This window comes from Bufo gargarizans, chromosome 8 (genome assembly GCF_014858855.1).
Source record: "Bufo gargarizans isolate SCDJY-AF-19 chromosome 8, ASM1485885v1, whole genome shotgun sequence".
NCBI lineage: Eukaryota > Metazoa > Chordata > Amphibia > Anura > Bufonidae > Bufo > Bufo gargarizans.
This window is the reverse complement of record NC_058087.1, coordinates 75024981-75048876: the sequence shown is the minus strand read 5'-3', so window position 1 is coordinate 75048876 and position 23896 is coordinate 75024981. Positions and strand designations below refer to the sequence as shown.

The following is a 23896-nucleotide window of genomic DNA, read 5'->3' as shown; positions in this document are numbered from 1 at the left end:
CTAAGCCCCCCACAATACCCCCATTATAATACCCCTTCCATACCCCCCATTATAATAACCCTTGCCCCTGGTTATTATATTAACCCTTGCCATCCCCTGATATTAACCCTTGCCATACCCTCATTCCCCTGGTAACCCCTGCCATACCCTCATTCCCTTGCCCCTGGTTATTATATTAACCCTTGCCATCCACTGATTCCCTTAGTTATCACCCCTGCATTGGTTTGTGGTCTGCTTTACCCCAGCACGACCACCGTCAACCCTCGTCGTGCCCCCTAGGGATAGAATATTAGTCAGGTGGGTGGGTTGTTATACCTGTATGTGTGTATTGTATAGTTAGTTTGTGGGTGGAATTTGGGAACGTGTAGTGTAGTTGAGTATTGTATATGTGTAGTGCTGTGTATTGTTAGTGTATTGCGTGCTTAGTGTGTTAAATAAATACCGTTATATTTGTACCCTTTGTGTAGCGTGTACTTGTTAGCGGTAGCGAGTTAGTAAGGCGCATGCAGCTAGCATTAGTGATTAGTGTAAAGCATAGCGAAAGTATTGTGTTATTGTTATATAAAGGCATAAATAGGCGGAGTCTTCACTAGACGGCTCCTCCTATTTAGGAATATTAATTATCGATATTCGCATAATATTGGCAATTAATATTCTCCCTTTACAGTATGCATTTTGCGGTCTGCAAAAAATGGTTCTGCATAAAATACGGATGACGTCCGTGTGCATTCTGTATTTTGCGGAACGTAACAGCTGGCCCCTAATAGAACAGTCCTATCCTTGTCTGTAATGCAGACAATAATAGGACTTGTTCTATTTTTTTGCGGAACAGAAGTACGGACATACAGAAACAGAATGCACACCAGAATGCAGACCCATTGAAATGAATGGTTCCATATTCGGCCCGCAAAAAATACAAAAACGGAATGGACATGGAAAGAATATACACGTTCGTGTGCATGAGGCCTTAGATGGCTTATATGCTCCTAAGCATCCCAGCTATATTATATCTATTTTAAATTTGGCGACTAAAAATTTCATTTGGCTCCTAAATTTTTCAGGTTAGGAGCCAATGGCTCCTTCATATTTGTTTTCATATTTTTTTTAGTCTGGAGCACTGTTTTCTCCATGTGAACTAGGCCTTCCAGAGCCAGTACCAAGGTTATCTTCTGGAGCTTCTCAGTCGACCTCCATCTACGTGGTATAATCTGCCTAAGTGGGCCTTTCTTGACCTGTAGGAGAAGGCCCGTGACTACAGATAGTAGGGCTATCGTAGATGAGGGAAGTATATTAGTCCGGTAAAGGGAGTTGTATAAGGCGAAAACGTCCTGCCACAGGGCTGGGACTCCTGGCCATTCCCACCATATGTGTAACATGGAGCCTATACTTGCTGAGCATCGCCAACCTGTACCAGGCACTGAGGGATAATATTGGTGGAGCTTTACCGGGGTCCTGTACCACCTTATTAGTATCTTATAATTGAGTTCCTGTAATCTGCATGACGTTGATGTTTTGTGGGTTCATAATAAGGACCTCCTCCACTGCTCCTCTGTAAAAGCGACACCTAGTTCTTCTTCCCAATTAGACATAAACTTAGAAGCATTTGCTGGGGCATTGATTGCTTCGTCCCCGAACTCTCCGCTGATTAGCATGTTATATATGAGTGAAATAGCATGTCCAGGAGCAGGAGTCTGCTACACACAATTTTTCAAAGTTTGATAAGTTGGAATGTAGCTGCGGCCCAGGTGCCAGGGATCCAAGGAAGTTGTGTAGTTGAAAGCAATAAAACCAGCATCCACGAGGGTGTGGGAAGAGATGCAATACATCACTGAGCGTGCACAGGCCTTTATCACTATATATTTCCCTAATTTTAACTAGGTTTTCACTTGTGGACTGAAAAGTGGGAAGGGATTTAAGGCCCAGGGGTAAGGTTAGATGGTCTGTTATGACCTAGGGGACCCGGTACAGTGACTAGGCCGAACTTGGTGGCAAACTTACTCCACATCTTAGCAAGGGTAAGTATTAGTGGCATGGTCTGGGGCTTTTGTGTAATAGTGGGGAGCCAAGAAATGCCCGAAGCTAGAGGTGGTGCTAAATTGTGTTCTATTTCCACCAAAATTTCATAGAGCGATTATGTACTAGATCAAGTACACAGTTTGCAATCACTGCCCAGTGATATGTGAGGAAATTAGGTAGACCCACTCCCCCGTAGCTCCTGAGGCGCATTAGTAAGCTATAACTCAGTCTTACCCCTTGGCCTTTCCAAATAAACTGTGAGGTCAATCTCTTAAGGCACGTAAAAAATGTTTGTGGAATCTTGCAAGGAACCGCCTGGAATAAGTATAGAAGTCTGGGTAGTATGTCCATCTTGAGGGCGTTTATCTTACCGAACCAGGACAGTTGGAGAGATTTCTGCAGGTTTAGCTCCACAGATATAGGGATTTATAATTAAGGTTAAAAAGAAGGGACGGGTTCGAAGGTAAGTGAATTCCTAGGTGTTTAATGGATTGTGATGCGTACTTGAATGTGAACGAATTTTGAAGCAATCAAATAGCAAGCAATCAAAAAGTCCTATTGTCACCACCAGACATCTGAGAAGCTCTGACAGACGTCCTTCAGAACCTCCTCCTTGAGGTTCCTTTTGTTTTGCTTTCATTTTCTCATCTCGTTAGCCTTTCTCAGCTGTCATGTAGTTGCACTGATTGCATCCCTTTAAATCCCTTCCCATACTGCATCACTTTGCGGTTTATACAACTTCCTGGAGTGTGTGCATGTTGGATACTACTACTGAGTCTTCTACAGATAAGTTTTGTTCATTCATTTGTATTTTCCTGTTTGCTGGATCCCAGGTGACCCTGACTCTCTCCGTATCAAGTGTAGGGAGACGGTGGTCGTGTCCCCTCACTATTATAGGGTGTTCAGGTGTTATACAGTCGAGGAACGAGGATATGCGATCATCTACCATTGAGATTTTTGCATAGGCTGAGCAGTTAGGGAGAGAGCCAGGTCTGTTGCAGGGCTATCCCTTTGGTTCCTTAGTTTTGAATCCAGTCAGTCGGATCTTCATTTTGTGTCTTCTAGTTTTCTGTACACCTTCCGTGACATTATAAACCGCAAAAACCGTCTTAAGCATGAATCCGGTTTCAACCTTGATTGACCGCATGCAGGGTCTTTCACTGGAGGTAGAAGATCTCCGGAAAACTGTCTCTCAGTTTGAGGTGACCTTTTTTGCTTGCGTTCATGGAATTTGTTCTGAGCCTAAAATATCGCTTCCGGATACGTTCTCCGGGGGTAGTGAGAATTTTGTTCGTTTTAGAGAGGCTTGCAAACTCCATTTTCGCCTACTTCCCCATTCCTCTGGTGATGAGGAGCGGAGGGTGGGGATCATCATCTCGCTGCTCAGGGATAACGCTCAGTCTTGGGCCTTTTCGCTGCCGGTGGGGGCACGGCCCCTCCGTTCAGTAGATGAATTCTTTTTAGCCCTGGGTCAGATATATGATGATCCGGATCGTATTGCTCTGGCTGAGTCTAGACTACGTCTAGACAGCCAGCACCCGCCGCATTCATTTGTATTAAGGGGTTATTTGTATTCAGTGGTGGTGCAGTGGCTTCAGCCCACCCTCAGTATTATCTTAATTGGTGGCGCGGTGGCCTCCCTTCCCCTTCAGTATTATATTCATTGATGGCACAGTGACCAACAGCCCCCCTCCTCAGTATATTCGTTGGTGGCAGTGGTAGCTTCCGATCAGAGCCCCAGCAGTGATTCCGGTTACAATGGCAGCCAGGATGCTACTGAAGCCCTGGCTGTCATGGTAAGCTGCCTGCTGCTGTGTGGACAAAGCACAGGGCAGCAGGGACAGTGTAAGATCCTATTTACCCTAATAGATCTCTATTAAGGTGAACAGGACCAGGGTTCTAGCCCCCTAAGGATGTTAATAGTTATTAAATAAAAAGTTTTTTTTAAAAAGTAAAAACAAAATATTTAAAATTTTCAATTTTCATATAAAATATATTAACAATAAAAAAATATATGTATTATGTAAACATCTCCTATGTGGTGAACACCATAACAGGAAAAAAATATAAAAAAAAGCAATTTGCCATTTTTTTGTCACCTTGTCCCCCCAAAAAATAGGATAGGACTGTTCTATTATGGGCTGGACGTTCCAAAAAATGTTGAATGCAAATGGCTTATTTGAAGTTTTTGTTTTGTTTTTGCGCCGTATAGCATGGTATTGAGTATCACAATACTTTTTTATGGTATTGAACTCGAATCAAAATTTTAGCATTATGACAACCCTACTGGGTAGATACCCCTGTGATTATTTTGCCTGGGCATGTATATCAATGTGCCTGTAATACGTACAGTGCCGACAATAAGGAAGAGGAAGAAGTAATGTGTTGTCTGCAGGGCGGTTCCCTCAAGTTAAACCCGTCAGACTTTCACATTTTCTAACTTCTAGGAGTGAAACAGCAGCGAGTGAAGAAGAGATCAGAAATCATCCAGGAAAAGTTACTAAAGTAAGTGAAGTCTACACACTCTTGTCTCTAAAACCTGCATCAGGTTCATTAGGATTGTATTAGTTTTTCTATAACTGAATAATGATTTGTGTTAGAAAATAGAAAGTGAAACCTCTGTTCTGTCAGCACAGCACAGAAGAACATAAACTGCACACGTTTACTGTAAAGTTATTAAAACCTAATCACTTAAAGGGGTTGCCCCATGACAACTTATTCCCTATCCACATGATCGGACTGCTGGAGCCCCCACTGATCGCTAGAACTGGGGACTGTGTTCCTCTGGTTGAATGGAGCCACAGACATAAGTGTCTGACACTCCATTAAACTCTGTGAGGCGGCAAAAGATAGAGGTACAAATGCTCGGCTGTCTCCAGCAGTCCCATAGAGTTAAATGGAGTGGAGGATACACATGTATCTGCCACTGCAGTCAAACAAGGGGACGTGGGCCTCTGCTCTAGTGACTGGAAGGGGCCCCTTGCAGTTGGAACCCTGCCGATCAGACACTTCCCTTATCCTGTAGATAAGATAAGATGTTGCCATGGAACAACCCCCTTAATGTAAGCTGTAAGGATTCCTACAGTGACTGGAGTCATCTATGAAAGCGTTTGTCCTGTTTAATAATACTGATCAGTGATGACCTATCGTCAGTAACAATCATCAGTATCAGACTGGCGGCGGTATGACTCCCAGCATACCTGACAATCAAATGTTTGAAGGGGTCTTGGATAGGGATGAGCGAACTTGTGTTTTTAAGTTCAGCGTACAAGGTTCAGGTTCAGGTTATCTAAGAATTCTGTTATGGATGCCACTACCGTGGACCATAAGTTATTGTCTGTGGTAGCGGAATCCATAACGGAATTCTTAGATAACACGATTCACGAACCTTGTACACCGAACTTGAAAACAGAAGTTCGCTAAACACTAGTCTTGGACCTATGTCCTATTCAATGTTTACCTGCACATCGTCTACATTGTAGCTGCATAATTACAACTTCCTGTAGCATTCAAGTGAATGTGCTGCAATGTAGACGGTGTGCAGATGAACACTGAAGAGGATCCAGCACTCACACCAGTGTTATTGCCCCTTCAGTGATGTCGGTGGTCAGAACCCCACCAATCTGATATTAATGACCAATCCTGAGGATAGGTCCTCAATATCATAAAACTGGACAACTCCTTTAAATCAGTCCATCATGTTTGTTTTACTTAAAGGAGTTGTCCCACAATTAATTTGGGGGGAATTTATCATTTGCAGTGTTTTTGGTATTAGTGTTAAGTCTGTCTTTGGTTTGTGTTGCTGCGTCAAATTTATTATTCAGTGCAATGTGGTTTAGCCACAGTCAGTTAGGGTTGCCTGACATAAAGACGCGCCTTTTTGTGTCTTTTTAAAAAGTTGCACATCATAAATGAAATATAACACTGTTTTAATATCTAAGGGTACTTTCACACTAGCGTTAAAGCTCCTTTTCCGGTATTGAGTTCTGTCACAGGGGCTCAATACCGGAAAAAAAACGCTTCCGTTTTATCCTAATGCATTCTGAATGGAGAGCAATCCATTCAGTATGCATCAGGATGCATCAGTTCAGTCCCTCTTACGGTATTTGGCCGGAGAAAATACTGCAGCATGCTGCAGTATTTTCTCTGGCCAAAATTCCGGAACACTTGCCGGAATGCCGGATCCAGCATTAATTTCCATTGAAATGTATTAATGCTGGATCCGGTACCAAGTGTTCTGGAAAAACATATCCGGTTTCCCTGTCTGTGCATGCGCAGACCTTTAAAAATGCGGATTTTTTTAAAATCTGATTCGTTTTTCAAGTTGACACCGGAGAGACGAATACGGTATTTTAATGCATTTCTCAGACGGATCCGTAAAAAAAAAATGCTAACTGTTTGCATACGGATTTCCAGATCCGGCAGGCAGTTTGGCACCTCTAACGCAAGTGTAAAAGTACCCTCATACCAACTTACTGTTTACTCCACTTCTGAAACTAGCAAGATTCATCAAATGTCTCACAAATTGGGCAATTGTTGCAAAAATATGCACAAAATGTTGCATGTGACATCACTTGCAACTTTTTTACGCCACAAAACTAGTGTAGCAGATTATGCTTAAATGATCATGCAAAATATCAATCTGAAATGATTTATTAAAAATGCCCCTCTCTCTAGATGTTAATGTTACATATTTGTCATGGGTACCAAATTATTACCGGACAGGAATAAATCGCAAAAATTGTCGACCCACAAGAAGCCTTAACTGTCACTAAAAATTAGGACCAAAATCTTCACATAAACATCAATAAACTTTATTAATAATGTAAAAATACATGCATGATGGTAAAAAGGCAGCACAAAGGTGGAACAGAAAAAGAAAGGAGAGGAATAGGATCCAAGGAGGGGCCGAGAGGTCAGCACACCAGGAATCAGGAAAAAGGTTATAAGATACTGGTCACCAAGATACCTCAGGACAATAAGCCCCAGACAATATGAAATGGAGGCAAATGTGAGGATGAAAAAACTTGGTGATAAAAAAGAATTGATAAGCATACCCTGAGTGGTGTGTCAATCTCTCAGCCACCTCCTGACCCAACGCCGTTTCGCCATGTGATCTGACTTCATCCCCGGAAGAAGCCAGATCACTGGCGAAACGGCGTTGGGTCAGGAGGTGGCTGAGAGATTGACACACCACTCAGGGTATGCTTATCAATACCCCTTTAACCTCTTCCTGACACAGCAATTTAACATTTTTGTATTTTCGATTTTTACTCCCAGTCTTCCCGGAGCCATAACAATATTTTTTTTGTTCATATAGCCATTTGAGGGCTTGTTTTTTGCAGGACAAGTTGTACTTTCTAAAGGCACCATTTAATATTGCAGTGGGAAGCTGGATAAAAAAAAAATCCAAATTGCGTGGAATTGGAAAAGAATATGCCTGCGTTTTATGGGGTTGTTTTTACAGCATTCACTAACAGTGACCCTTGCTTTACATTTTTTTTTTTTTTACCATTACATCATTCAACATATGGGATAAATAGACAAAAATACATCCCACACATTTTTCTATCTTATCTAGGATGTCTTTTTGTGGTACTTGTGGTCCGCTGCGGGCATCCTCTACTGTATGCATTTTTGCTGGGGATCGCCACTAGCAACGGGCCACAAGTGCAGGATCTGCTCCCCTGGGTATAGATGCACAACTGCATATGGGGTTGAGCACTTCCTGCCTTTTGACAGCACGCCTTTCTTGTAGTTTGTATATAGATATGTTTGGAGGTACATAAACTCCATATTTAAATGTGCCTGATTTTCATCCACAGTCAACATTTAGGTGCACCTGTGAGGCCTGGGCCTTATCAGTCAGTCTTAGGTGGGACTCATAGCCTCCTCCCTCCTCCCATTGCAAGCATGGCTGCATGCTGGAGGTAACTGGGAGATTGCTGTGAGTCGGACCTTACGCTCCTGTAATTTGCCCACTGGCTCCTGGTATTGCCCATACAGCACAGGTAGGTTAGCGTTAGGTCCCGAGCTACTTAAGATACCTTGGCGCGGTGCTCGGGCTCAGATATGTCCTTCGTATAAGGATATATTGGCTAAATTCTCAATTTTAACACCAGTTTGAGGGTTTAGTCAGACTTGTTTGTTTGCATCCACAGTAGTGCACCTTCCTTATTAATGTTTATTTCATATAGGATTAAGCTAGACCCACAATATAACCTGATATAGGGCTCCAGGACACGATAGTTGGATGTTTTGTGGTCCACAATTTGCAGATCTGCAAACCACGGATACCGGCCTTGTGCATTCCGCATTTTGTGAAATGGACGGCAGGCCCCTAATATTACAGGCCTATCCTTATCCAATAATAGGACATGTTCTATTTTTTTGAGGAATGGCCATGCGGATGTATGGACACGGAATGTACACGTCCTTTCGGTTTTTTATTTTTATTGTGGCCCAATTGAAGTGAATGGTTCCGCATACAGCCTGCAAAAAAAAAACACTTGGAGAAGTCCAGATATACGAGATTTATTGATTTGCCGCGTTCAAGTCTGAAATTTACCTCCTCATAGAAACTGATTAAATTAGTTTGACATGACTGATCCCTCATGAAGCTGATAAAAACCTTCAAACAGTTTATTCACGACAGATATTAAACTTACCGGCCTATAGTTTCTGGGCTCTTTTTTTGGACCTTTTTTGAATATTGGCACCACATTTACTAAGCGCCAATCCTTTAGAACACTCCCTGTCAATATAGAGTCCTTAAATATCAGAATTCACACAGGCGCTTTGATGACATCACTGCGCTCATCACATGGTCCATAACATGATCCATCACCATGGTGATGGATCATGTGATGGACCATGTGATGAGCTCAGTGACGTCACCACATGTCATTTTCCTACTGCACAGCAAAGATGAAGACAGTAGAGAAGCCGGGCTGCGCGAACAAGTGGATTAAGGTGAGTTAAATTATATATACAGTACAGACCAAACACCTTCTCATTCAAAGAGTTTTCTTTATTTTCATGACTGTGAAAATTGTAGATTCACACTGAAGGCATCAAAACTATGAATTAACACATGTGGAATTATATACATAACAAAAAAGTGTGAAACAACAGAAAATATGTCATATTCTAGGTTCTTCAAAGTAGCCACCTTTTATTTTGATTACTGCTTTGCACAGTCTTGGCATTCTATTGATGAGCTTCAAGAGGTAGTCATCTGAAATGGTCTTCCAACAGTCTTGAAGGAGTTCCCAGAGATGCTTAGCACTTGTTGGCCCTTTTGCCTTCACTCTGCGGTCCAGCTCACCCCAAACCATCTCGATTGGGTTCAGGTCTGGTGACTGTGGAGGCCAGGTCATCTGGCGCAGCACCCCATCACTCTCCTTCATGGTCAAATTCCCCTCCTCCTCACACCTCCTCCTCCATGCTGCACGGTGGGAACCAGGCATGTAGAGTCCATCCGCTCACCTTTTCTGCGTCGCACAAAGACACGGTGGTTGGAACCAAAGATCTCAAATTTAGACTCATCAGACCAAAGCACAGATTTCCACTGGTCTAATGTCCATTCCTTGTGTTCTTTAGCCCAAATAAGTCTCTTCTGCTTGTTGCCTGTCCTTAGCAGTGGTTTCCTAGCAGATATTCTACCATGGGGGCCTGATTCACACAGTCTCCTCTTAACAGTTGTTCTAGAGATGTGTCTGCTGCTAGAACTCTGTGTGGCATTGACCTGGTCTCTAATCTGAGCTGCTGTTAACCTGCGATTTCTGAGGCTGGTGACTCAGATGAACTTATCCTCCGCAGCAGAGGTGACTCTTGGTCTTCCTTTCCTGGGGCGGTCCGCATGTGAGCCAGTTTCTTTGTAGCGCTTGATGGTTTTTGTGACTTCACTTGGGGACACTTTCAAAGTTTTCCCAATTTTTCGGACTGACTGACCTTCATTTCTTAAAGTAAACTCATTTTTCTTTTCTTAGCTGCTTTTTTCTTACCATAATACAAATTCTAACAGTCTATTCAGTAGGACTATCAGCTGTGTATCCACCTGACTTCTCCACAACGCAACTTATTAAACCTGACAGGGCACACCTGTGAAGTAAAAACCATTTCAGGTGACAACCTCTTGAAGCTCAACAAGAGACTGCCAAGAGTGTGCAAAGTAGTAATCAAAGCAAAAGGTGGCTACTTTGAAGAACCTAGAATATGACATATTTTCTGTTGTTTCACACTTTTTTTGTTATGTATATAATTCCACATGTGTTAATTCATGTTAATTCATAGTTTTGATGCCTTCAGTGTGAATCTACAATTTTCATAGTCATGAAAATAAAGAAAACTCTTTGAATGAGAAGGTGCGTCCAAACTTTTGGTCTGTACTGTATATATTTTTTTAACCCCTTCAGCCCTATTTTACTAAGCATTCTGTATTAAGAATGCTATTATTTTCCCTTATAACCATGTTATAAGGGAAAATAATAATGATCGGGTCCCCATCCCGATCGTCTCCTAGCAACCGTGTGTGAAAATCGCACCGCATCTGCACTTCCTTGCGGATACTTGCGATTTTCACGCAGCCCCATTTACTTCTATGGGGCCTGCGTTGCGTGAAAAACGCACAAAGTAGCGCATGCTGCGATTTTCACTCAATGCACAAGTGATGCGTGAAAATCACCGCTCATGTGCACAGCCTCATAGAAATGACAACAAAAGACTACACACCGTGCTTAAATAAAAGGTATTTATTAACACACTACACTTTACAGTCTAATATTTGCTTATAATTATATATATCTATATCAATGGTATAGATATATGTATTTATAGCAGCACACAGCAATACTATATGTAAACACACTATAACAACAGAGCAATACGGTACTAACTACACTAGACACAATCCCACTTCCAATATTCAACCCCAAAATCGAACTACTCATAATACTCATAGACACATTAGCAGCCCACCCAACCTGGCTCTAAGCTATCCCTAAGGGAGTAACGAAGGGTTAACACACACTCAGCTGCTGCTGGGGTAGGCAGGGCAGCAGTGAAGGGGTATCAAGGGGTACCAGGAGATCAGGGGTAGATGATGGGGTGATATAGTAGGGGATACCAAGGGAGGTATTGCAGGGGTTAAATAATCCAGGGGAGAACTGTGCAGGGGGTAGCAGGGGGATGCAGGGGTGATATTGGAAATGCAATGCAGGGGGAATGCAGGGGAATTAGGGTTAATACAGGGGCATTGGTGGTATAGGGAATAATGCAGGGGAATAAATAAGGGTTAATGCAGGGGAATAATAGTTGGTGGTGTAGGGAATCATTGGTGGTATAGGGAGGGTTAATGATACTCAGCCGATGGTATTATGCTAGTTGTCCAGGGGTGCACGTTCTTCTAGGGGATGATCCTCAATGTTGGGCTGCTGTCCTCTACTAACTTGAGTGTAGCGCCGCCGGACTATTTAAATCCGGCGGCGCTCGCTCCTGTTCATTCCGTGCTGCGCGCGCAGGCAAGAACAGTTGGGTTGGCATCCCGGAGCGTGCTGTAGCACATCTGCATACCCTGCGGCGCGATAATTATCACGCCGGAGGTATGCAGATAACAGAGGGAAGGACGTTTGTTTCCCTCTCTCTGTTATGTTAACTATCCCCAGCAGAGCTGGAGATAGTTAACCAAAAGGCATTGGATCTCTATTGATCCCATGCCTTTTGAAGTCACCAGAAGCTGGACATAATTGTCCAGCCATCTAGTGACCTTCTCATCTCCTGAAGGGGGGGGGGGGGGCACCCGGACAGTGGGACAGCCACATTTGTATAGTATATATGTATAGATGCTAGGGGCACATCATACACACACATATGTATATATATATATATATATATATATATATATATATACATCTTCTGGGGGAATATATATATATATAGACATATATATATTCATAGATGTTTGGGGCACATCCATAAATATATACACATATACACACCAATAAGCCCACCTATACAATATATTATATACATAGAGATGCATGCTGCCAAGGGGGCATACATACATCTCTATGTATATATCCACACCACCTGGACAGGCCCATATAAAAGGGCCAATATACACTCACCTAAAGAATTATTAGGAACACCATACTAATACGGTATTGGACCCCCTTTTGCCTTCAGAACTGCCTTAATTCTACGTGGCATTGATTCAACAAGGTGCTGATAGCATTCTTTAGAAATGTTGGCCCATATTGATAGGATAGTATCTTGAAGCTGATGGAGATTTGAGGGATGCACATCCAGGGCACGAAGCTCCCATTCCACCACATCCCAAAGATGCTCTATTGGGTTGAGATCTGGTGACTGTGGGGGCCATTTTAGTACAGTGAACTCATTGTCATGTTCAAGAAACCAATTTGAAATGATTCGAGCTTTGTGACATGGTGCATTATCCATGGTCAGAAACAATGCTCAGGTAGCCCGTGGCATTCAAACGATGGCCAATTGGAACTAAGGGGCCTAAAGTGTGCCCAGAAAACATCCCCCACACCATTACACCACCACCACCACCAGCCTGCACAGTGGTAACAAGGCATGATGGATACATGTTCTCATTCTGTTTACGCCAAATTCGGACTCTACCATTTGAATGTCTCAACAAAAATCGCGACTCATCAGACCAGGCAACATTTTTCCAGTCTTCAACAGTCCAATTTTGGTAAGCTCGTGCAAATTGTAGCCTCTTTTTCCTATTTGTAGTGGAGATGAGTGGTACCCGGTGGGGTCTTCTGCTGTTGTAGCCCATCCGCCTCAAGGTTGTGCGTGTTGTGGCTTCACAAATGCTTTGCTGCATACCTCGGTTGTAACGAGTGGTTATTTCAGTCAACGTTGCTCTTCTATCAGCTTGAATCAGTCGGCCCATTCTCCTCTGACCTCTAGCATCAACAAGGCATTTTCGCCCACAGGACTGCCGCATACTGGATGTTTTTCCCTTTTCACACCATTCTTTGTAAACCCTAGAAATGGTTGTGCGTGAAAATCCCAGTAACTGAGCAGATTGTGAAATACTCAGACCGGCCCGTCTGGCACCAACAACCATGCCACGCTCAAAATTGCTTAAATCACCTTTCTTTTCCATTCTGACATTCAGTTTGGAGTTCAGGAGATTGTCTTGACCAGGACCACAACCCTACATGCATTGAAGCAACTGCCATGTGATTGGTTGACTAGATAATCGCATTAATAAGAAATAGAACAGGTGTTCCTAATAATTATTTAGGTGAGTGTATATATATATATGCATATATGTCGGGGCATATGTACATATATATTTAAATCTAACACTTCCCTCGACAATGCGTTTTTAACGCTCGTGAAAAAAAACCTGAACCATTCTCTAGATTCACCTTTACTGCCAACATATATCAAAACCCCTAGCATACATTATATTTGTGGAAAGCTCCATTTTTTGTGGGAGGTTTGGTTGTTTGGCTGGTTTGTGTGATAGGTTTTTATTTTATAAGAATACATTTTTATTTGAACACGGTATGTGAAATATGTACTAATACCTCATTACTGTAAAGATTAAATGTATGCCAGTATCATAATTAATAACGTTGTAGTTGGCCTCATTATCAATTATTAACAACTATCATTACATGTGTCATGTCACTAAACTCCATCTGTATTGACTCTAGACTATCGTGTGCATAATGTACATTAAAATGTTTTTGTGCTGCATAAATATAATTATTTAATGTGTAGAATAAAGACCGCAAAGAATCAAATAAATAAAAATAAAACTCAGTTTATTTTGGCACAGAGTACTCAACAGATTTTTGTTATAAAAAAAAATAACATAAACAATAAATAAAAATAAAAAATTAAAGATAAAAAAAATGGCTGGGTGAACCTGGCGGTGACTGAAAATGTGACATATGGTAGGTGCTTTGGGAAGAAGGGACAGAGTGCTGGGATGGGGCAGCTTGGGAGGAGGAGAAGGGGCCAGGCTGGCCATATGAAGACTCGCCATACGGTTGGCTGTATGTCCTACTTTTTCGCCCATAATGTTCCCTAATTGTAGGGTTTTGGAGCAGCCCCTGTGGAACCTGGTAAATTGGCCAGGGGACAGACATGTGCCGTTGGGTGCGCCAATTTTCCAGGGCCAAAAATATTTCTGACGGATCATGAGAAGGAGTGGCTACCTCCAGAATGATGCCGAGAGCTGCTTGAGTTCTCAGCAATCGTTCTGGCAGCACACGCCTCAAATGATGCCTCAGACTTTGACCAAAATGGTCAATGTGGTCCTCCTGCCGGGCTCTAGCCAAGTACTCCAGGACCTAGCTATTGACTAGAGTCCAGGCAGGAGGCATGGGCTGTCTTCTTGGCCAGCTCGATATGGGCAAAGTGGGGGTGGGGGGGGATCCTGTATCGAGGCAGCGGGATGTGCGGCTTCTGATGTGGTGGGTCTCTCCGCATTTCCTGCAGGTGTGCTAGAGGTAGTCTCCTCCTCACACGTGGTCGAGTGCTGTGGTGGAGATTCATCAGCTTCCTATTCAAGGTTGTCCTCCATTCTTTAAAAAAAAAAAAAACATTAATATATGACCACAATGTTTAAAAAAAATAAAAATTGGCACATCACATCTTACTATCATCGGCCAAATACATTTACCACATTGTACTACATTAAAGAGGACCTGTCACCACTCCTGACATGCCTGTTTGAATAGCTTCTTGCATTCCCCATTTAAAAACCATTAAGGGTCATCTATTCTTCCACCCATGTGGCAACCTTCTTATAGCGGTTGTGATAGTCTCCTGACCTGCTGTACCCAAATGCAGGACCTCTCCTGCACGAGGAGTATCAGCCTCTCCACATTCATTTTTGATTGTGTAGCTTTGGACATGTTTTAATTGCTCAAATCGCTCCACGGGGGCAGGAGACTCACAAATACAACCTTCTCACTGCACTGCCTGGCGCCGCACACTGTGGAACAGAACTTCCTGTCTTAAATCCCTTCACTGTGGCCAAGTTACTTGCGTTTAAAACGCAACACAACGCAGTGCATCCGGATGCAATGCGTTTTTTAACGCAGCCCCATTCAATTCTATGGGGCTTGTGTTGCGTGAAAAACACAGAATATAGAACATGCTGCAATTTTCACGCAACGCAGAAGTGAAAAACAACACTCATGTACCTATTGAAATGAATGGGTCAGGATTTAGTGCGGGTGCAATGTGTTCACCACACGCATTGCACCTGCGTGGGAAAACTCGCTTGTGTGAAAGGGGCCTAAGTCTTTCCTTTGTACATATCCTCTATTTATGATCCATTCCTGGCTGTGGCTTCAAAAACTGCATCAAAAACTGACATCTGCCTTAAATATGTTCTATATAAGCATGCACGGCAGTCTACATGTATGTGAAATGTTTACTCTTATACATGATTTTCCTTTTTCATAGTATTACATTCACACCTGAAATGGACAAAGACCTACAGACCACTCTGCTGCAAATCAGTGATGAGCTCGCAGATAAAGAAGTGGAGGCCATGATCTTTTTATGTGGAAAGAATTTAAAAGAAGCAGATAAGGAAAACATAAAAGAGGGAACAACGCTGTTTTCAACTCTGAAGAAGAAGGGTTTTGTTTCAAAAGACAATTTGCTTTTTCTTAAAGAACTTCTGAGTAAAATAGGTAGAAAAGATATCTTAGCAAATGTCCTAAAGACTACAGAAAATGAAATGGAAGAGCTTGAAAGATCCTTCCAGCATGTTCCCAAATACAGGTATTAACCACACGCTAACCAGCAAGAGCTTTGTAAGGCCTCCTTCACACATGTCCGCAGATCTGATCCAGTTCTCCTCCGGTGTGAAGTAGAAAATGCCACATCAGCTAGAACTGATCCCATAGTTTTCTATGGGATTGTTCTCATACATCTGGTTCATCAGTCGTGATGCCAGGTGCCAAATGGCACAGGACAGAAAAACACTGTTGGGGTCATTTATCAAACTGGTGTAAAGTAGAAATGGCTTAGTTGCCCATAGCAACCAATCAGATTCCACCTTTCATTTTCCAAATGAGCTGTCAAAAATGAAAGGTGGAATCTGATTGGTTGCTATCGACAACTAAGCCAGTTCTACTTTATATACACTTTTAATTTTTTCTGTTCTGTGCTATAAGAGGATAGATGCTGGATCTGTGCAGTGAGGCTACCTTCACACTCTCGTTTTGGCTTTCTGTTTGTAGATTTGTATCTATGACACCGGCTGACCTGTTACATGTGCGCTTGGCAGCTGAAGGCATCTGTGTTGTTCCATGTTCATATGTGCCAGCATTGCTGACAAAAATTTAATTTCAATATATGCAAATGAGTCTCTAGGAGCAACGGGGGCGTTTCCATTACACCTAGAGGCCCAGCTCTCTCTGCAACTGCTGCACGCTCTGCACTTTGATTGACAGAGTAGAGAGGGTGCAGCGGTTGCAGGGATCAATGTCCTTTATCGATCTGATGCATATGCAATAATGTATTAAGGTATCAAGAGGTGCCATCTAGCTGTATGTTCACACTCATTTGCTGGTGCTGTAATTTTAGGAGGAACTGAAATGCAAAGTAGTTAATTCTATTCCTTTGTTATTATCCATAGGTCCCTGCTTTATGATATTTCTATGAATCTAGCCTCTGAAGAGACTGAGAAAATCATGTTTTTGTTATCTGATGAGATAAGGCACCTTCGTAACCTTAACAAAGCAGTAAGATATTCTGGATTTTTAAATTCTATATGCACATAATCAGAGGAGCAGTGACAGTGGCATCTGGGAACTGTAGGGCTCCTACAATGGTGATATACTACATAGACTACATAGACCCCAATACACCTCTCTGGCCTCTTTAAAGGAATACCTCCATCCAATGAATGTACCTGTAGTACGTATTAACAACCTATATGTAAATATTCTATGTACCATAATTTTTATTTATAAAAACCATATGGAAAGGTTTTCTGGATATGATTTTTTTGAGGTCACTCCATGTATTCTACTTCCTCTGCTGGCTCTTTAACGTCCTCTTTTATTTGGACTTTTAACATGCCGGGCAGCCTTCCTCGACTTTCTCAGTCAGACTATCGCTGTGACCAGAAAGAGCCCACCCTTTAGTGACAGAGCGTGACACATTACATTAATTACTCCGATGCTCTTTTGTGGGTATCTTTATCTAGCTCTGTCAAGAGAACCAGGTGTCATATTGTCATCCTAAATTCCACATTTACTATTATACTAGCAGATAACATCTTACCCTCACAGCAGTAAATCAACAATGAATTTCCTATCTATGTGGAGCTTAAAGAGGACCTTTCACTAGTATACAAACTAAAAACTAACTCTATCTGTGGGCAGAGCGGCGCCCAGGGGTCCCCCTGCACTCAGTGGCGTAGCTACAGGGGTCGCAGCGGTCGCAATTGCGACCGGGCCCCTGAGCCAGGGGGGCCCACGGCCCCCCCACCGCCTCCTATTCAAAATCATAATGTTATCTTATAGTACTGCCGGCCGGGGCCCGGGGCAGTGCGCACGGCGCAGCGCAGGCTCTAGTAGGCAGGCACTAGAGGGGGCGGCGCCAGACGCGGAAGCAGTGTGAGGTCTGAGTGACTGGGAGCTGGAGGCGTGGTTTCCGCGCATCTCCGGCTCCCAGTCAGATACTGTCAGGTTTCAGGAGAAGCAGCAGGCAGGCGGCAGTGGCAGTGACGAGTGACTGTGCGGCGCGACTCGCGAGGTGAGTTTTTTCTTCACTAGCCTCGGCTCGGATCTATAATGCAGCATTTGTGGAGCATATGGCGCCAGCCATGGACTGACCCACAGGGGAGCAGGTGGATCCCCTGAGCAAGAATGGGCCCAGAGTGTGCCACCCTTTCATAAGTGACACATGGCAGAGTAGACTGACTGTACTACCTACAGGCAACATACCACACCTCAAACAGCCTATGCGCCCATGTATAAACTACTCCGTTTATTATTATGGATTCATCAGATGGCTGAGATCCCTTCTGGGCACGGAGGCAGGCCAGTCAGTATCCTCTTTCTCCATTGGCGGTTCATGCCTATCACGGCACTGCTTTTCCGGCAGGCGCTGGCATCGCTCACACTCACCCTGTGTGTATTGGGGAGGAGCATGCGCGTGCGGCGTGACGGAGTGAGTGACGTCACGCTGCCGCCGGCTGCCTATTTTGAATGTGGAGAGTGGGAGCCTGCCTGCCCGCCCGTGCCCAGTGTGCCTAACTGCCCATGCCCAGTAGGCCAGAAGTGAATGGATTCTGATGATCTTCTTTTCTGCACTGCCAGCAGTCTGCCACAGTAAAAAGAAAAAGTCTGGAGTGGAGAGGAGTCCTGACTGTCCCCGACTCCCCAGTAAGTTAGTGAAGTGTCAAGTGATAGATAAGGATTATTAGATAGTAGTATACATACTAGTACATACTTTGCACAAGTTTATTATTTACAACTTAAAGGGAACCTGTCACCAAAGAAATCGCTTATTAAGCTGTTAATACTATTAACAGCTTAATAAGCGATTTTTTTTGGTGACAGGTTCCCTTTAAGTTGTAAATAATAAACTTGTGCAAAGTATGTACTTGTATGTAGTACCTTATAGTGCTGCATAGTAGTTTCCTAATGCACTTTTTCTTCGTTTAGCCGCATTTAGCCTCCTTGAGAAATCAATGTTTTATTCAGTCGCTGCCCCGTGCTTCAAGTCAGGTTTGAGGTCAAGGGGGCAGCGGCCTAGGTGTCTCCAATGCTGCTCTCCCCGCCTCCCGCCGCCTTTATTGACAAGCCGGATCTCAGTGCTGGGACCGTTCTCCCAGCCCGCATGCACAGTAAAGGGCTGCTGTAGCCTGTAGCGCGATCCCGGCTCCAGCTCGTACACTCAGCCGGCTTCAGTTTCGCTACTGCGCATGTGCCCGGCATCTTCTGTAACTGCGCTAGTATGTAAGGCTGGCGGGCGCATGCGTAGTAGCGAAACTGAAGCCGGCTGAGTGTACGAGCCGGAGCCGGGATCGCGGTACAGGCTACAGCAGTCCTTTACTGCGCATGCGGGCTGGGAGCGCGGTCCCGGGACTGAGATCCAGTGTGTCAATAAAGGCGGCGGGAGGCGGGGAGAGCAGGATTGGAGACGCCTAGGCGGCTGCCCACTTGACTTCAAACCTGACTTGAAGCACGGGGCAGCGACTGAATAAAACATTGATTTCTCAAGGAGGCTAGATGTGGCTAAACGAAGAAAAAGTGCATTAGGAAACTACTATGCAGCACTATAAGGTACTATTTACAGCTTAATAAGCGATTTTTTTGGTGACAGATTCCCTTTAAGCTCACTTACATAAGGAACGCGGCGTCCGTCTTACAATAGTTGCCGGGGTCAGTCACTATCAGGGACACTGTTATGGGGGGGGGGGGCCCATAATTTTTTTTTGCTATGGGGCCCATGCATTTCTAGCTACGCCCCTGCCTGCACTTACTAGTATGTCTGGGCGCCGCTCCGTTCACCCGGTATAGGCTCCGGTGTCTCAGCTCCGTCTGTTGTATTGGACTGATTTTTTGTAGGAGGCGTGTCCCTTGCTGCAGCACTGGCCAATCGCAGCGCACAGCTCATAGCCAGGCTATGAGCTGTGCGCTGCGATTGGCCAGCACTGCAGCAAGGGACACGCCTCCTACAAAAAAATCAGTCCAGTACAACAGATCAAGCTGAGACACCAGAGCCTATACCGGGTGAATGGAGCGGCGCCCAGGCATACTAGTAAGTGCAGGGGGACCCCTGGGCGCCGCTCTGCCCACAGGTATAGTTAGTTTTTAGTTTGTATATCATAATTTGTAAATCATGAGGCTGAACTTGAAAAAGAAAGTCATCTGCTAATTTAGTAGCACCATACTTAACTTCCACCACTGGATTTTACATGTGCTCTGTAGAATTTTCAAGAAGCATTATTGGTGGCTGTGCAGAATTAGGAAAGTAGACTCGGTTTTCTGGGCTACAGATATTGATGACCTATGATCTCCAAATAGGTCATTAATATCAAATCGGTGGGGGTTCGACACCCGGCACCCCAACAGATACGCTGTTTCTGGCCGCTGCAGCGCTAAACACTACAGTGTACGGAACTGGAAGAGGACATAAAAAGAGCAGCACAAGCTCAGGTATGGATAAGGTGCTCCCAAACCAGCGGAACCTCTTCCGGTAACTTCCACATAGCAGAAATATAGGGACAGCACTCCTTCCATAAATGGCTTCTTTATTCAGCAAAACACTGTACAGCATATTTGCAACATTTTGGCCCTTAATATATTGGCCCTTAATCAAGCAATATACCCCAGTTATCCCACCCACAGTATACATTTATAATTATTCAGGTTTGCAGCCATGGTAGCCTAAATATAGTATCCAGTATAGGTTGTAGGAAAAGGAAAACACAGCAGGGCACATTTACTAAGATGGCTCGTAGGTGCATCTATGGCAGTCCTTGCACCTGGTGAGAAATCTCGGGGGCTGGCATAGTTTTTCACCAAAATGTACGCCTATTTCCCTGGATAAATGTTAGTAAATTTGCCCTCGATCCCCCAACTGCTTAACACAGCATTAAACTGCCCGTGCGACTAAATATTGTTGCATGGACGGTAGTTAAAAAAGGGACTTACGACTATTTTTTCAACTAAAATAGTCACAAGTCCCTTAATGAAAAACCAAAAAATATGCGCATCATTAGTGCCAATTTGCACAATTGTGAATATATTGGAGCACTCTATCTGCATATAAAGCTATTGTTCTGCCATACATGCAAAATGTAATCAAAAACTGTAATGTAAAATTACTTACAGTGATCTGGAGTTCTATCTCACAGTCACAAAAGTTGCTGCCAACTATTTTCTCCAGTGCCAGGAAACTTCTAGCAGCTTGAAAAATGTAGCAAAAGTGACCCACGCCTGTATTGCGCAAGCAATACGCGCATATTACATTGTCGGTTTTTGCAATCATAAAAATAATAATTCTAGAATTTGTGGATTTATGGCGAATATTAGGCCAAAGATTCGCAAAATATCGCGAAAACGAATATTGCCTATGCTGCTCATCACTAGAAATGGCAATTTTCCCGGTTTTAATTGATTTATTTGCAATAATATTGTGAGAGGAGATACCTTTAATCATCTATAAATAGGACAGCAATACTGGATTCAGCATCATTATACGTACGTGCAATTTGGAGTATGGGGGGTATATTTCTCAGTGCCCTTGCCCTCTTATTTATGTGAGATGACCATGCCAGTCAAAGTCAGAATTAAAAGGGTTATCCGGGAATTTATATTGATGACCTATCCTCTGGATAGCTGATCAATATCAGAACGGTGGGGGTCCGACACCCAGGACCCTGCTGATCTGCTGTTAGAAGAGGCCGGCTGTTATCAGCTGTTAGAAGTCTATGCTGGCCATCAACTTCTGTTATGATGGAATGCAATACCGAATGCCTCTTATAGGCTTCCGTGGTGCATGCCGTCATTGAATTCCATTATGGTCCGTGGTAGTGAAATCCATAATGGGATTCTCCAATAACCCAAACACAAGTTCGCTCAACACTAATTATAACATATACTATTTTTGTCTGGCCCTGACAGTTTTGCGCCTGCGCTGCTACACTGAGTAGCTGTGCAGACGCTGAGGCTCTACTTAAAGGGAGTCTATCACCACAATTTGCCCTTATACACTACTTACATAGCACTGTAGCATAACTATACATGAGTCAAATGGTACCTTTGTTGCAAAAACGCTGTTTTATTCATATGAAACAGGCTAGGGAGGAGTTGTATGTGAGAAGAAGGCAGAGCGGCCTGGGCACTTACAGCCCAAATGTTCTAATGACAGACTCCCTTTAAGAAACAGCAACTGTTCATCTCTTGGTACCCAGAAGTATACCGGCTCATGCGCTGGTATATATTTATGTGTGCGGTATAATAACTCCTGGTATATATTTATGTGTGTGGTATATATAGTGGGCTACTTGGTTGGCTTTCATACTATTTTTTAATGGGGGGGGGGGGGGCATTTAAATCTTTACTTCAGGCAGCAGAAGAGCTAGAATTGGCCCTGCCTGCAGATGTGATAGTTATGACCGATTCTGAGGATTATTAACTCCTGGATAAGGCCTCTTGCACACGACCGTATGCCATCCGAGACATACGGTCCGTGAGCGGGGCATGTGTGCCAGAGCGGCATTTAAATCTTTACTTCAGGCAGCAGAAGAGCTAGAATTGGCCCTGCCTGCAGATGTGATAGTTATGACCGATTCTGAGGATTATCAACTCCTGGATAAGGCCTCTTGCACACGACCGTATGCCATCCGAGACATACGGTCCGTGAGCGGGGCATGTGTGCCAGAGCGGCATTGATCGTGTACAGGGGAGCACACAGCATCATAGATTACAATGATGCTGTGCACGTCCAGCCGTGGTGTCCTGGCCTGGATTCCTGCTGACCGCAGGAGCGCACGGCGTCATAGGTTGCTATGACGCCGTGCGCTTCATGCCGCCGCTGCACTACAGTAATACACTCGTATAGATCATACAAGTGTATTACTGTAGTGCAGCGGCGGCATGAAGCACACGGCGTCATAGCAACCATTGACGCCGTGCGCTCCTGCTCTAGCAGGAATCCGGTCCGTGTTACCACGGACCGTTCACAGCCGTGGAACGCGGCTGTGTGCATTCGGCCTTACCCTGCAATTCTGTATGGAAAAGATAGTTGAACATTAGTGGGAAACAAGGGAAAAATCAACAGGACACATTGCAGCCGGATTCTCTCCACCCGGTTGATTGACAGGTCTCTTCCCACTTGTGAATAGATACAGAAACACAAGTCACCTTATTATTAAAGGGACTAACATTCACGCCGGTACCTAATTTTGATAAATTTAGTTGGATAAAGGATATTAACCTTTTTGCACGCAAATTGGCACTGCACAAGCAGTTTTCCAGTACAAACACAGAGACTGGAAAACTTATCCAAAAAGAGCAAGAAGCGTTGGATATACTGGAGAGTCTATATTTGGAAAGTGAGGGCTATAGTGTAGAAATTACACCCCCATTAACAGGTCTCAAGCCAAGATCCAAGTGGACCCCCCCCTTCTCACAGTTCCAAAAGATTGACACTTTTGTACAGCTGGTGTCTCTGGACATCAATAAAGTGAGAATAAACAGGGAAGTTATCCCTGGGAATCTAACTAAGGAAGAACTTGTGTCTCTGGACGAACTAGGAGCCAATAAAGATATAATAGTAAAACCAAGTGATAAGGGGGGTAACATAGTTATCCTGAATAGGGATGACTATGAGGGTATGGTGAACAGACTGTTGGGGGATAAAGAAGTGTATCAGATCCTACAAGAAAATCCCACTAAGAGATATCTGGAAGATCTTAAAGATATCTTGGGAACCGCGAGAAGAAATAATCTCATATCCAAAGACGAATTGGATTTTTTATACAATAAGAGCCCCACAATTCCAACCTTCTATGCACTGCCAAAAGTGCATAAGAGGAAGCACCCGATACCTGGGCGCCCGATAGTTTCGGGTAATGACTCTCTTAGCCAACCTGCCAGTGAATATGTGGATGAGCTATTGAGGCCGTTTGTGTCTTCTCTCCCCTCATACATCAAAGATACGACAGATGTATTAACAAGAATTAGGGGAATTTCTTTATCTTCATCCACATTCCTGGCAAGCTTGGATGTGGAAGCTCTCTATAGTAATATAGATCATGAGCTAGGCATCCAGGCCATCAAACACTTTTTGGACACAAAGAGCACTAATTTTCACGAGCACAGTTTATTTATTTTATCACTGTTAA

General features: G+C 43.7%; 1 protein-coding gene across 2 annotated transcripts in view; it reads left to right on the top strand.

Moving 5' to 3' along the window:
• The first annotated feature begins 4387 nt into the window (after window positions 1–4387).
• LOC122945081 (caspase-8-like) overlaps window positions 4388–23896 on the top strand; it is a 49712-nt gene continuing 30203 nt past the window's right edge. For both annotated transcript variants that reach the window (XM_044303936.1, XM_044303935.1), the window contains exons 1-3: window positions 4388–4521; window positions 15484–15807; window positions 16667–16772. In XM_044303936.1, the coding sequence (XP_044159871.1) occupies window positions 15503–15807; window positions 16667–16772 (411 nt within the window). In that variant the 5' untranslated portion in view covers window positions 4388–4521; window positions 15484–15502. The remainder of the gene's footprint in view (window positions 4522–15483; window positions 15808–16666; window positions 16773–23896) is intronic.